The sequence below is a fragment of the Pinus tabuliformis genome, chromosome 4_2 (assembly GCF_031772625.1).
Source record: "Pinus tabuliformis cultivar Carrire ecotype Pingquan chromosome 4_2, CPIR1, whole genome shotgun sequence".
Lineage (NCBI taxonomy): Eukaryota > Viridiplantae > Streptophyta > Pinopsida > Pinales > Pinaceae > Pinus > Pinus tabuliformis.
In genome coordinates this window covers 502,865,862-502,880,201 of record NC_142304.1, presented here as the reverse complement: position 1 = coordinate 502,880,201, position 14,340 = coordinate 502,865,862, and the positions used below count along the sequence as shown (strand labels likewise).

Here is a 14,340-nt window from a genome sequence, read left to right as displayed (position 1 = left end):
ATTTTGCTTTTATAAGAAAGATTGAAATATTTATTAAGAAGAGTTTTGGTGTAAATCACATGTAGAGAATATTTGTCGCTTTTCGAACCAACTAGTGTGGTTCATTGTCATGGGGATGAACTACACTGGTTGGTTCGAAACGCGTCGACAAAGGTTTTCTACATGTGATTTACGCCAAAACTCTTCTTAATAAATGTTATAGATCACAGAAGCCTCAATTCAAAGATACCAACTAGTGTGGTTCATTGTCTTGACGATGAAGCACACTAGTTGGTTTGAAATGCGTCGACAAAGGTTTTCTACATATGATTTACGCTGAAACTCTTCTTAATAAATGTTATAGATCACAGAAGCCTCAATTCAAAGATTGAAATAGTTAATTATTTAGAAAAAACAAACCACATTAACTTAAAATAATCTATTAATAATTTTTAAAAAACAAACTTTATTAATAATTTAAAAGATATAAATTTCTACATGACAAATATATGCAATTCTCATAACATATTGTCTAATCATAATTCTAAACCTACTGTCATATTTATCAAATCCCGCCATATTTATCATTTAATCTTATAGGAAAAATAATCATAATTCTAAACCTACTGTCATATTTATCAAATACCGCCCTATTTATCATTTAATCTTATATGAAAAATAATCATTTAAATTAACTATTATAAATTAGAAAGTTGAGAGCAATCAACAATTATAAAGAGAAAAACAGTTTAATGCTATTTTCTTTTAGAAAATTAAGTAATACAAAGCTAATATATTGGAAAGGGTTTGTTCACCCAAAGAATATAAGCCCAATATATGGGTTTAATATTTTTCACACAAGATGGATGGTAATTCATCCTGAAATGAATAACAACTTAAAATATGAAATGGTTAATATCAAAGAAATGCCAACTTAAACCATTAAATGCTGCCTTATATACTGGATCTGGATAAATAGAACGAGCAGGTCGTCTTTTCTGTAAAGTTGAGCCGTCCTCCACAATAGCTGTTTGGGGCAATGGTATTTCACGCACCAGATGACCAGCCTCTACAACAACCCTTATTTTCTTAGTTCCTTGGTAGACGACACCATCTTCCTTATACCACTTAAAACTGTTACCCAGTATAATAATCTTATTCAAATTGGCACGAGTCCAAGTCCAATTTGCCTCCATTACATTGTCATATAAATCGTATGGGCAGTGAGGCATGAAAAATAACGTTGGTCTCTCTACTGTGCGCCATCCATTTTCGTCAAAAGAGAGACAAGTACAGTCCAGAGAATTTATAGCCGCTCGCTCTGCTGCAGTGAACACTGGATCGAACACTACGATATCATGCACCCATTCAAATCTCTCTCGTAATAAAATGGCAAACGCTAACTGCATGTGTCTGCGCTCCATACTCTTACCCTCCCTAGCTTCAATGTTTCCAAGGCCATACAGAACCACTTGTAATTTACGTGGCCCTCTCCCTATTACCTTCTCTATTAGTACCACCATTTCTGGGTCCTGCATTTGTTTCACAAATTCTGCATAAAACAAAGATTTCTCCAACTTTTCTTGAGCCAACCGTAGTTCCCTGATTAATTCCTGGACTTTTTCATCAATTTCCTGAACTATGTCGTAAGTTTCAACCTCCATTAATTCTGGTTTGGGGTTCTGCTTGGCTTCTGAAATATTATCTAACGAATTACCGTACGAAGTATACATTATTGCCAATCCAAATTGCGCAACGACAGAATGGATAAACTGAAGAATTAAACAATAAAACATCACGAATTAAAAATACCTTTTAACTCGGAGGCAATCGTAGGAATATTACTCAGAGGCGACCGTCCTCCCAGTGGCAGTGTTTCTCCTCCAGTTGACGGGGATCCTCCTCCAGTTCTGGAATGCAGTAATAGTTTGTCATATGAACTTACTTTTAATTAAGAAAATTTGTACTTATGTTTAGTATATATATTGTTATCTTTTGTTATCTTTTGATTAGTTAACAGTTATCTTTTTAATAACTTATTTTATATAGTTAATAAATTGATATAAACTTTTTTAATCAATAATAATTCTTATAATTAACTTACGTTTTAACTTAAGTTTAGTAATTTAAGTTACGTATTAAATTGTTAGTTAACTTAGCTTTTAACTTATAACTTAGCATCTTTTTTAATCAATAATATATCTGATAGTTAATTTACGTTTTAACCTATTTTCAATAGTTTTAAGTTAAACAAATAAATGAATTTGACACCTATAGTTTATAAGTAAATTCGATATTTGTAATTTTTTTTTTTTCTTTTTAATATACCTATACCTACCTATATATATAATTGAAATATATTACTTAATATGAATATTTATATTTTTTTATTTAATTTTAAATAAAAAATTTATACCAAAGTATTTATAAAAAAATAGATTTTTTTTAATTTTTTATTAATTAATTTTTATCAATAATATAGATATAGAAATCTTTTATTTATAATTCGAAAAGTGAAAGTGAAATATTTCTACCACATCCTTTTCATAATAGAATGTAGCAAATGATTGCGACAAATGAAATTATTAATGTTTTATAATGTTTTTAATTTAAACTAACAAAATATGTATAATCATTTATTTATTTTTATTATAGGCCACATTTTTTTATTTAAAGGTTTTTTTTTAAGGGAGACTTGTCACTGTAAGGAGCACTAACGACCCCATCATATCCTTGTTTTAGGTTTCATTGTATTATTCTTTGTTTTTTTAGTTTTTTTTAATGAAAAGAAAAGAAAATATTCTCTTTACGTTTCTTTTTTGTGTGATTATTTTCTTGCATTCATCATTAGAAAAGGAAAGGGTACTATGATAAGTTCTTTTTTGAGGGAGGGGGAGTGGATTTTATATTAACAAGTAGTAAATCTTAGGTGCATTTATAATTCTAATGAAAAGACCACTCTAGGGTCATTTCATTATTGTTGTTGGTTTGCATACTAAGTAACTTGCTAGAAGTTGTATTTTTTTTTGGATAGGTTGTAAGTCTTACATCGTAAGGATGTTTCAAAATAAAAGAAATTACATTGAAGGTGTTTGAATTGAATAAAAAATTACATATTTGAAAGTTGTTCATGAATATAAACTATGATCATTGAACAATTCATATGTTACTATTTTCCCATTGTTCTTATAAGTTATTTCAACATAATCGTAATGCCACTTATTGCACATCTATCAACCCTTAAGTAATTAATAGCCTAAAATTAATGCTTAACTCAAAATCAATTAGAGTTGTGTTCTAGGAAAACAACATAGTCTTAATGGTAGGGTGTTGGAATAGGTTGGAGAGTAAATTCTCTAAGGTTATGAAATTGAAACTAGATTTTAATGAATATAGCAAACTCTAGTAGTAGCAAAGAGAACATTCTAGGAAAGAACCTCTTGCACAAGCATTAAGAATGTGGTTCCACTAGAATAAGTAGAGGTAATATCCCTTCTTTCACTCGTCATGACATGAATCAATTACTAAATGTATTAATACTTGTAAGGTGAAATGTCCTCTATAGGAAATCACTTCTCAAATTTTCAAGCTTAGTTTCCCTTCTGATATGTGTGATCTTGACTCATTCTATTTAGCTATTTTTAGATCCTTTGATGTAATAATACATCTGGATTAGCTATAAAGTCCTAGTGCTAATGAATAAGTGAGTGTCATTAAAATTTATTCTAATTTTGTAATTAAGGAGAAACACTAGAAAAGGTGCAAATTACATCTTTCCTCATGTCTGAGGTTGAGATATTCCTGCAACTAAAAAAATGTTTGTGGTTGAGATACACCCTCAACTAAAGGATTGCATGCCCAATATAGTTTGTCTATATTGAGACCGAGGCTGTTGTATTTATATTTGTAACTTTATTAGATTAAACTAGAGAGTGCTCACCAAATTTTGGTATGTAATAAGGGTTTTCTCTTCAACTTAACAAAAGATATATTTTTTTTTGGATAAGTTGTAAGTTATGCATTATAATCATCTTTAAAAATAAGATAAGTTGCAATCAGAGTACTTGCATTGAATCAAAAAATAAATTCATGAAAAGTTGTTCATGCATCTAAGGTAATCTCATTGAAAGATCCATACATTAATTGTTTTACAATACTCCTATATGTTTATTTCAATGGATTCATACCACTGCTTGTTGAATGTCCATTAGCCCTAATAACCTAAACTTAATACTTCACTTAAAATCAATTAGGCTTGTGTTTCTATCAAACCAACCTAGTGTAGGTTGTAGGGTCTTGGAAAAGTATGTTCTATTATTAAAACTCTTAGATATGTTATTAGAAGAATTATTAGGATTATTAATAGTTATACAAACAATAATAAGAAAGAAATATTTATTTCCTACAGTAGATGATAAATTTAGGTTGTGGTATCCTCAATTGACAATAAACTAGCATTTGCATCAGATGTTGCAAAGGAAATGCCGTAAGGCATAAATTGATGAAAGCAAATAGAGCAAAAAAATACATTGATAAAGAATAAAAATATATTGAACACTAAAATCGATGCCCCATTGCCCCATTAACTGGAACCACTTAGTAGACATTCCATATGTTTTCATTGACCTTGCAAGCCATTGTTGGCCATTTATGTCTCTTCTCATTTGGGCAAACTGGATTTTGTGCTCTTGTTTTCATTCAAGTAAATTAGATTTTTTTTGGGAATGTTCCGTACTGCCAAAATGTTCCAGTTGATATCCTAAACTGCATTATGATACTAGATTTTGTGTATGTGATAGAATTATGTCATTACAGGGTGCTGGGAAACCTTCATTTACGACTTTAGGAGGCAAAGAGAAATGTATTCTAGTCAAGTTGTTGGGATTTAGGCCTTCTTGTTCATGTTTTGAAGAATCCCATCCACAAACTGCTTCCTCTCTACGTAGAATTGTTTGGGTTGTATTGTGGTTCTATGGGATTGATGTCGACCTCGTAGGCAATGCCCATCCCTAGTGAGTATAGAGGTATTTTTGGGTGGCATGATTGGAGGAACAGTACTGAAGACTCTAATTCTTTTGTTTATCACGTATGGGACTAACTAGGACAGAGAGGTATTTACCTGTAATTCCAAATCTACTCTTTACTAGCATTCTTCCCGGGCTTCGTAATATAGTATATTGCTAGTTTTACAATTATATGCAATTTTCTGTGCTACCTCTTCTTTCTCACTTGTAACTTGAATGTTGGTAGACCTTGTACTCTGTTTCTCTGGGTTTGTATGTGTATGCTTGTTTTTGTGTGTGTGTACTCAATGGCTTGGAGTTTGACTAGTACTTATGCATGTCATGTAAGGTATGTATATGGCTTGGAGTTTCACTGGTATCTCTCTAAATCTTGTGAATAGTCATATGCTTGTTTGAATGATTAAGCCATGCATATCTACATATTAACCAATTCAGACTTTCAAACTTTAAAACTGTGGATGGCTAATAAGATCCAGTCTGATCACAATTCTTTGAATCTAATCACATTTCCCTACAGACAAGCCACCTCTTCAGTCTTAAATAAGTGTCGAACATATCTTCTTTAGACAAATCCGATGTTATGTTTCTTCCTATATTGCCTTACAGATCTTTTCTAGACAATCCAATGTCATGTTTCTTCATATTTATTACCACACTCAAGGAACCTCTATATATTTAAATAGATTCAGTGGGTAGTTATAAGTCAAGGAAAAGTGTGTTGAGCTCAGGATAAATAATATTCAAATTGCTCTATTTTCCTGAGTAAATTTGGGCTTAAATCTAGTTTGAATTATGACGGAAGTCAGAGTTCTGTTTATTGGAGGTGAACTTTGCCTGTGGAATTTATTTTTGGAGTTTTGGCTGATTATCTCTTTTCAAATAAACAATAAAAAAGAGTGGAACTTTTGACTCGTGGAAAAACAAAACTCACCAAAAATGAGGCGATATGAGTGTTGGATATCAAACATGGATCTCTATATAATTTCATTGCATCGACCTGGTTGTTAAGTTACCGATGATGTGATTTTGTACACGTTTATCATTTATTGGTAAATAATACATTTCTCCACCAACCTCTTTTTTGTTGTCAATGAAACCATAATGTTTCTTGGAGAAATAATCTTTGTTACTTACCTAAGATAAAAATATTTAAACCCATATTTGGCCACTGCAACAAAGTAAGTCATTTTCCCTTAATGTTATTGTATTCTCTAATTATCATTTGTTTTTGGTTTAATTTCTTTTCAGGTTGTTGCATTTGTCAACTAGGTTCGTTTGTTGAGAGGATTAGAAATACATCATTTTTTTATCAGAGTATTGATTTAGACTTGTTTCTTCATTAAATTTTATTTATTTCTAAGCTAATTGGATCACTCACTAGTTTTTTTTTAAATGAAGTTTAGATTTGCTTCCTTTGGAGTATACCTTCCCACCTAGATCTAGATTGGCACTCTCTCCTCAGTCTCCCTATTTCAATTTTGAATTGATTTGGAACCCTTGTTTCAATAAAAAGACTTCATCGGATCTAATCCATGGATCTTGGCATTCCCACTAAGATTTCACTGAATTTCTTTCAGGTCAGTTAGTTTTGTATTAGTTCTATTTCTTTTTACATTCATTTGTCTCTTACTTCACAACTTTTTAGCTTTGTTATTCTCTTCCATTACTAGCTTGCTTGAACCCAACATCCACTTTTCTCTACGATTTAGCCTATCACTGGCCACATTACACCTCTATCACTGCTCCTGCAGATCAAGATCTTATGCTGTTCATGGTATCTAAAAGTACAGGTCATGCAGGAAGTCGGATTGGGTAAGTAATGTTGATTCTTTTACAATTATATGCAATTTGTTGTGCTACCTCTTCTTTCTCACTTATAACTTGAATGTTGGCAGACCTGGTACTCTGTTTCTCTAGGTCTATATGTGTATACTTGTTTCTGTGTGCATGTGTGTACTCAATGGCTTGGAGTTTGACTGGTACTTATGCATGTCATGTGAGGTATGTATATTTCAAATGGGTATATCTGTCTGTTGAAGTAGAAACATCAATGAATGGTGGAATTGAGTTGATGTCTCTACTTTAAATGGTTGAAATGAAAATACTTGGCAAAATGGACTAATTACTCTTACTCTGGCCGTCTGTATCAATGCAGCTTTTGCAGGGCTAAAATGTGAAGGAAAGGAGGATGAAGATTGTGAGAAGTTATTGAAGAGCAATGGAATCATCACATGTAGTGGGATGCATTTTGGTGCACCTCAAACTTATGTGAGGTTGAGTATTATTGACAGAAACCAGACCTTCAATCTTCTGCTTGACAGATTCTCAACTATTCATGGATGATTAGTTGAATTGCTCAATCATTGATGCCAGATCAACTATATTCCTTTTCAATGTTTACAACTACAAATATAGTAGTATCTTTAACTAGAAGGCTAAGTGACCATGGCAAGATGATACAATGCTTTACAAAAGTTTATCCACTCTTCACAATTCTACAAGAAAATTCCTAAATCAGCGTTCTTTTCTCGGTTCTGTTCCAAATAATCTTTATATGTATGTGCACCACCTGCTCCTCATAAAAAATCATTCTCAAGATCGTGGAGGGCCTTCCTTCTTTTTGTTGAACAAAGAATTAATGTCACTCACTATAGCAATTGAACTTGAAACTACTGCAAGAAAAATCATGAACAATGCAATAAATATGTCCTTCTTGGTTGAGATTCCATGGGTGTCTCTGCAAGTAAAAAATAATTGAGGTTAGAAGTTACATACAAGCAAGGTGAAAGACGAAACCAGAAATGAAAAACAACTTTTTTTCTACCTGAGAGCAAAGGAAGCTAGGAAGATGAACCCAATACAAACTTTTGTTGTGGCCCCTGTGAATTGAAATGCATCCCAGATACTTGGTATGAATGATGCCCCAAGGAAAATGATTCCAATTAACCCAGCAGTGATCAAAATGAACCTCTTATTATCCAAAACAAGATGCTTTTTCGTTGGAAAGACAAGCCCATCAAGATTAAGTCTCAGGCAAAAAAATTGAGAGGAAAGACCAGCATCAGATGTACAACATAGGTCACACGAAAAATGTCATTCAGCACAACACTGTAGGGAACTCCCAAGTTGGTGTCAAAATTGGCGAGGACATCATCCATGGTCTGATCTCCAAATAGAAGAAAGCCAAAAAAGCTTGTACTTATGTATACAATTGAGCACAATGCCAATGATGTGTGAACAATGGGCTGCATTTCTGAAGGGTCCTCAAGTTCATTGTATATGGAATGAACTGCATGGCGCAAAGACATCACAATTCATTATAACATAATTTTAAATGCAAATTCAACTAATGAACTCTAAGATACTACACTGCAGGACCAGAGATGGAGGAAAATAATCCGTACCATTGTAATGATAGACGTAAGCAGTCACAATAACTAGTACCACAGTGAAAAGCTTCAAGAATGAAGTAAAATCCACAATATCTGGTAACAATCTTGGTGCTTTAACGGTGCCACTAAACAACTTTACGATTGCAATACCATCCGTAATCATAACAAATACAACAACAAGTGCAACTGATAATGCAGAAGTGAATTTCAAAGAATTTGCAAATTCATGGAAATGAACACATCAATATAGGCATCAAGATTTGAACATCACAACTCCTAAGGAATAACCCATGATCCACATCCTTGAATGTATATGCCATATGCCATTTCTAACAGGGAAACATGAAAAGTCAGACAAATCGTTAAGTAGATGCCATCAGTATGTGACATTCCCAAGATATGTTGAATCCCCTCGTATAATTACAACAGTTTCTAGAATTTTAAATCCCTGAAAAGGCCCAAATGAAATATGATATATCTGAAAATCAGTGCTAAAAAATGCTTATCAGGATGAGCAAAGCAAACTTACCCACTCTCTTGAATGACACCAACGGAGCTAAAATAAGGACTATGGTGAGAACTACGATTGGAACACGTCCATTCCACCAATGAAATCCAAACCATTCTTCAAGCATACCAGCATGATGCACGCCATTTGATGATGTTCCAGATAGCACATCACTTGCCCAAATCAAGAAAACACCTCCATCAGACATAGAGATTTCTAATTCAAAGCCATATATAAGATAGGAATCATGCCCAAAGTAATATAAAAGTGGCACCAGATAATTGACCATTCAAACAAAAATGAAAGGAATCTAAGAAAAAAGAGACACTAATAAAGCATGTCAAGTCATGTATGCTTCATAGAACACTTCAACTTTGTTAAAGAGAAACAAGTTGTTAGTGTTTCAGCTTGCTAAACTGCTCATAATGCAAAAATTGGGTTGAAGTTTCAATTCAAGTGGTACTTTTAAAATACTCTAGTTGTAACATACATGCTTAAATATTCCCACACGATATACTATTTATCCTTGGATATTACCCTCAAAACTGGGCTAATTCAGCCTGCGACCTAAAATGCATAACCTACAATGTTTAGATTGAATTACTTTTCAATTCATCTTATCTTGATTCCTTTCTAACAGAAGCCTGTAAAAAATATATCAGCGGGCTGCTTCTAAATCAGTGATTGAAAATAGTTAAACTCTTCACAAGGTATGAGGGTCTCCCTCGATCTCCAACATATTAAACACGATGCAATTATGATCTAAAGTCAGATGAACAAAAACACACTCAAGTTCAAACACCGGATTCAGTGATTAAAAGCAAGGGACTATCACATATTTACCAAGATTCAACTTGGGAAATATCACTGAATAAAGGAAGTGATAAACGTGTAATTCACCTTATGTTGCATCCCTTTCCATAATCTTCCAACAAATTGGTCTCCTCAAACAGAAAATACTGATTATGATCGATTGTTCTAACAACAAAGGGAGTGAGATTTTTTCAAAAGCCATCAGAAGCAGGAAACAAATAACAGAGGAGAAATAAATAATTGTTGTGCTACCTCTTCTTTCTCACTTGTAACTTGAATGTTGGCAGACCTTGTACTCTGTTTCTTTGGGTTTGTATGTGTATGCTTGTTTTTGTGTGCATGTGTGTACTCAATGGCTTGGAGTTTGACTGGTACTTATGCATGTCATGTAAGGTATGTATATTTCAAATGGGTCTATCTGTCTGTTGAAGTAGAGACATCAATGAATGGTGGAATTGAGTTGATGTCTCTACTTTAAATGGTTGAAATGAAAATACTTGGCAAAATGGACTAATTACTCTTACTCTGGCTGTCTTTATCAATGCATCTTTTGCAGGGCTAAAATGTGAAGCAAAGGAGGATGAAGATTGTGAGAAGTTATTGAAGAGCAATGGAATCATCACACGGAGTGGGATGCATTTTGGTGCACCTCAAACTTATGTGAGGTTGAGTATTATTGACAGAAACCAGACCTTCAATCTTCTGCTTGACAGGCTCTCAACTATTCATGCATGATTAGTTGAATCGCTCAATCATTTATTCGAGATAAACTATATTCCTTTTCAATGTTTAAAACTACAAATATAGTAATATCTTTAACTAGAAGGCCGAGCGACCATGGCAGGATGATATAAGGCTTTACAAAAGTTTATCCACTCTTCACAATTCTACAAGCAAATTCCCAAATCAGCGTTCTTTTCTCGGTTCTTTTCCAAATAATCTTTATATGTATGTGCACCACCTGCTCCTCATAAAAAAACATTCTCAAGATCGTGGAGGGCCTTCCTCCTTTTTGTTGAACAAATAATTAATGTAACTCACTATAGCAATTGAACTTGAAACTACTGCAAGAAAAATCATGAACAATGCAATAAATATGTCCTTCCTAGTTGAGATTCCATGGGTGTCTCTGCAATTAAAAAATAATTGAGGTTAGAAGTTACATACAAGCAAGGTGAAAGACGAAACTAGAAATGGAAAAACAACTTTTTTTCTACCTGAGAGCAATGGAAACTAGGAAGATGAACCCAATACAAACTGCTGCTGTGGCCCCTGTGAATTGAAATGCATCCTAGATACTTGGTATGAATGATGCCCCAAGGAAAACAATTCCAATTAACCCAGAAGTGATCAAAATGAACCTCTTATTATCCAAAACAAGATGCTTTTTCACTGGAAAGACAAGCCCATCAAGATTAAGTCTCAGGGAAAAAAAAATGAGAGGAAAGACCAGCATCAGATGTACAACGTAGGTCACATGAACAATGTCATTCAGCACAACACTGTAGGGAACTCCCAAGTTGTTGTCAAAATTGGCCAGGACATCATCCATGATCTGGTCTCCAAATAGAAGAAAGCTAAAAAAGCTTGTACTTATGTATACAATTGAGCAGAATGCCAATGATGTGCGAACAATGGGCTGCATTTCTGAAGGGCCCTCAAGTTCATTGTATATGGAATGAACTGCATGGCACAAAGACATCACAATTCATTATAACATAATTTTAAATGCAAATTCAACTAATGAACTCTAAGATACTACACTGTAGGACCAAAGATGGAGGAAAAGGATCCATACCATTGTAATGGAAAATGTAAGCAGTAACAATAACTGGTACCACAGTGAAAAGCTTCAAAAACAAAGTAAAATCCGCAATATCTGGTAATAATCTTGGTTCTTTGATGGTGCCACTGAACAACTTTACAATCGCAATACCAGTCGTAATCACAACAAATAAAACAACAAGTGCAACTGATAATGCAGAAGTGAATTTCAAAGAATCTGCAGATTCATGGAGATGAACACATCAATATAGGCATCAAGATTTGAACATCACAACTCCGAATGAATAACCCATGATCCACATCCTTGAATGTATATGCCATATGCCATTTCTAATAGGGCAACGTGAAAAGCCAGACAAATTGTTAACCATATGCCATCAGTATGTGACATTCCCAAGATATGTTGAATCCCCTCATATAATTACAACAGTTTCTAGACATTTAAATCCTTGAAAAGGCCCAAATGAAATACGATATATCTGAAATTTAGTGCTAAAAAATGCTTATCAGGATGAGCAAAGCAGACTTACCCACTCCGTTGAAAGACACCAATGGAGCTAAAATAAGGACTATGGTGAGAACTAGGATCGAAACACATCCATTCCACCAATGAAATCCAAACCATTCTTCAAGCATACCAGCATGATGCACGCCATTTGATGATGTTCTAGATAGCACATCGCCTGCCCAAATCAAGAAAACACCTCCATCAGACATAGAGATTTCTAATTCAAAGCCATATATAAGATAGGAATCATGCCCAAAGTAATATAAAAGTGGCACCAGATAATTGACCATTCAAACAAAAATGAAAGGAATCTAAGAAAAAAGAGACACTAATAAAGCATGCCAAGTCATGTATGCTTCATAGAACACCTCAACTTTGTTAAAGAGAAACAAGTTGTTAGTGTTTCAGCTTGCTAAACTGCTCACAATGCAAAAATTGGGTTGAAGTTTCAATTCAAGAAGTACTTTTAAAATACTCTAGTTGTAACATACATGCTTAAATATTTCCACACGATATACCATTTATCCTTGGATATTACCCTAAAAAATGGGCTAATTCAGCCTGCGACCTAAAATGCAAAACCTACAATGTTTAGATTGAATTACTTTTCAATTCATCTTATCTTGATTCCTTTCTAACAGAAGCCTGTAAAAAAAATATCAACGGACTGCTTCTAAATCAATGATTGCAAATAGTTAAACTCTTCACAAGGTACGAGAGTCTCCCTCGATCTCCAACATATTAAACACGATGCAATTATGATCTAAAGTCAGATGAACAGAAACACACTCAAGTTCAAACACTGGATTCGGTGATTAAAAGCAAGGGACTATCACATATTTACCAAGATTCAACTTGGGAAATATCACTGAATAAAGGCGGCGATAAACTGGTAATTCACCTTATGTTGCATCCCTTTCCATAATCTTCCAACAAATTGGTCTCCTCAAACAGAAAATACTGATTATGATCAGTTGTTCTAACAACAAAGGGAGTGAGATTTTTTCAAAAGCCATCAGAAGCAGGAAGCAAATAACAGAGGAGAAATAAATAATTTTTTCCGAGTACATGATTTTGTAATCAGATAAAAAGACTTTTCAACTCACAAGGACTGAAAGATGACTCAATTTCAGAACTTTATCCAGATCTTTAGCATTCAAAATGAAACTAAACAAAAATTACTTAGTTTTTGTACTTGATACCTTGAACATCACTAAAAAACTATCTCCTACTCTGCCAAGATTTTGCCGAGATTTAGCCTTTAGGCAGGTATCCAAATTCTGTGGTAAGACTTTTTCCTGGAAAGGAAGTTGATCATTTCTCATGTTAGTCAATCCTCGGAACCATTTTGTTGCTTTGCTTGTGCCAAAATAAACATTACAGTCTTCACATTTATCACAAAACTAACATAATCAATAACATGAACACATCTGAGATAAAAAGGGGTTATATACTCTAACATGCAGCAATGTCATTAAAACTGAAAAAATAAATAAACAAAAGCTGTCCAGAGATAGAGCAAGTTACCTGATGAGCCAGATTGATCTTCTGAATTGAACTCCACATCTATATCTTTTGAAAACATTCGGATGATACTGTAAACAGATCGAATCAATACAGGAGTACACTATGAATTTATCCAAAAATTTATTGTTGAATATGGATCATGATTTTTCCTAAAAATTACTATGAACATATACATAGCCAGAACAAAATATTTATTGGAAATTCTTAGAATCAGTGAGATTGTTGCTTTCAAGCATTCTAATTTTTAGGGACTTGCATGTCTACTTTCTATCTGTGAACTGTAGCAGGCTCTTTTGCTTTAAGATATGGAAACTTTATCACATTCCATAGGGTAATTCCATATACCTGTAAAGCAAGGCGACCAAAATCACTCTTGACATCTTTCTGAGTAGCCCCAAGGCTTAATCTCTGAGTCTCATACTCCTCTTTCATCCTAGGGAAAGCAACAGAGGCCATCACTATTACATTCCTCCTGCCTACCAAATTTTTCTTCTCTCCGTTTCTCAAGAACGAAGTCCCCTGAGCACCCATAAACCTTCCAACCGCGGCAACCATGATCTGTAACAAAAATAGGATGATCCACAAATCTAGCTTGAATCCCCAGTGCAAAAAAATCCTATCTAAATATATAGAATGGGTGTACCAAATTCCAGTGAAATACTCAAAGCAGAGATTATTGCAAATGTGGGAAAGGTAAGCAAAGCCAATATTTCAAGTTTACCATCATTCGCTAAAAGGAATTCCAAGTGTCTGCGCGTAGGGTTCATAGCATACATTACACTGGCAGCTTTGGTTGTCTTCTCG

At 33.8% G+C, this 14,340-nt stretch overlaps 1 protein-coding gene and 2 pseudogenes across 1 annotated transcript; all 3 read right to left on the bottom strand.

Moving 5' to 3' along the window:
- Positions 1-875: 875 nt before the first annotated feature.
- On the bottom strand, positions 876-1,712 carry LOC149170194 (protein SENSITIVITY TO RED LIGHT REDUCED 1-like). Its single transcript, XM_089425469.1, has one exon. It carries the CDS (start codon positions 1,710-1,712, stop codon positions 876-878), a length of 837 nt encoding a protein of 278 aa, XP_089281595.1.
- Positions 1,713-7,595: 5,883 nt separating this feature from the next.
- On the bottom strand, positions 7,596-9,111 carry LOC149170193 (amino acid transporter AVT6A-like; annotated as a pseudogene).
- A 1,589-nt stretch (positions 9,112-10,700) lies between these two features.
- LOC149170192 (amino acid transporter AVT6A-like) lies at positions 10,701-14,091 on the bottom strand (annotated as a pseudogene).
- Positions 14,092-14,340: the final 249 nt, after the last annotated feature.

Excerpts from the sequence above, each read along its gene's own strand:
- LOC149170194 (XM_089425469.1), bottom strand. The coding sequence starts at position 1,712 with ATGTATACTTCGTACGGTAATTCGTTAGATAATATTTCAGAAGCCAAG.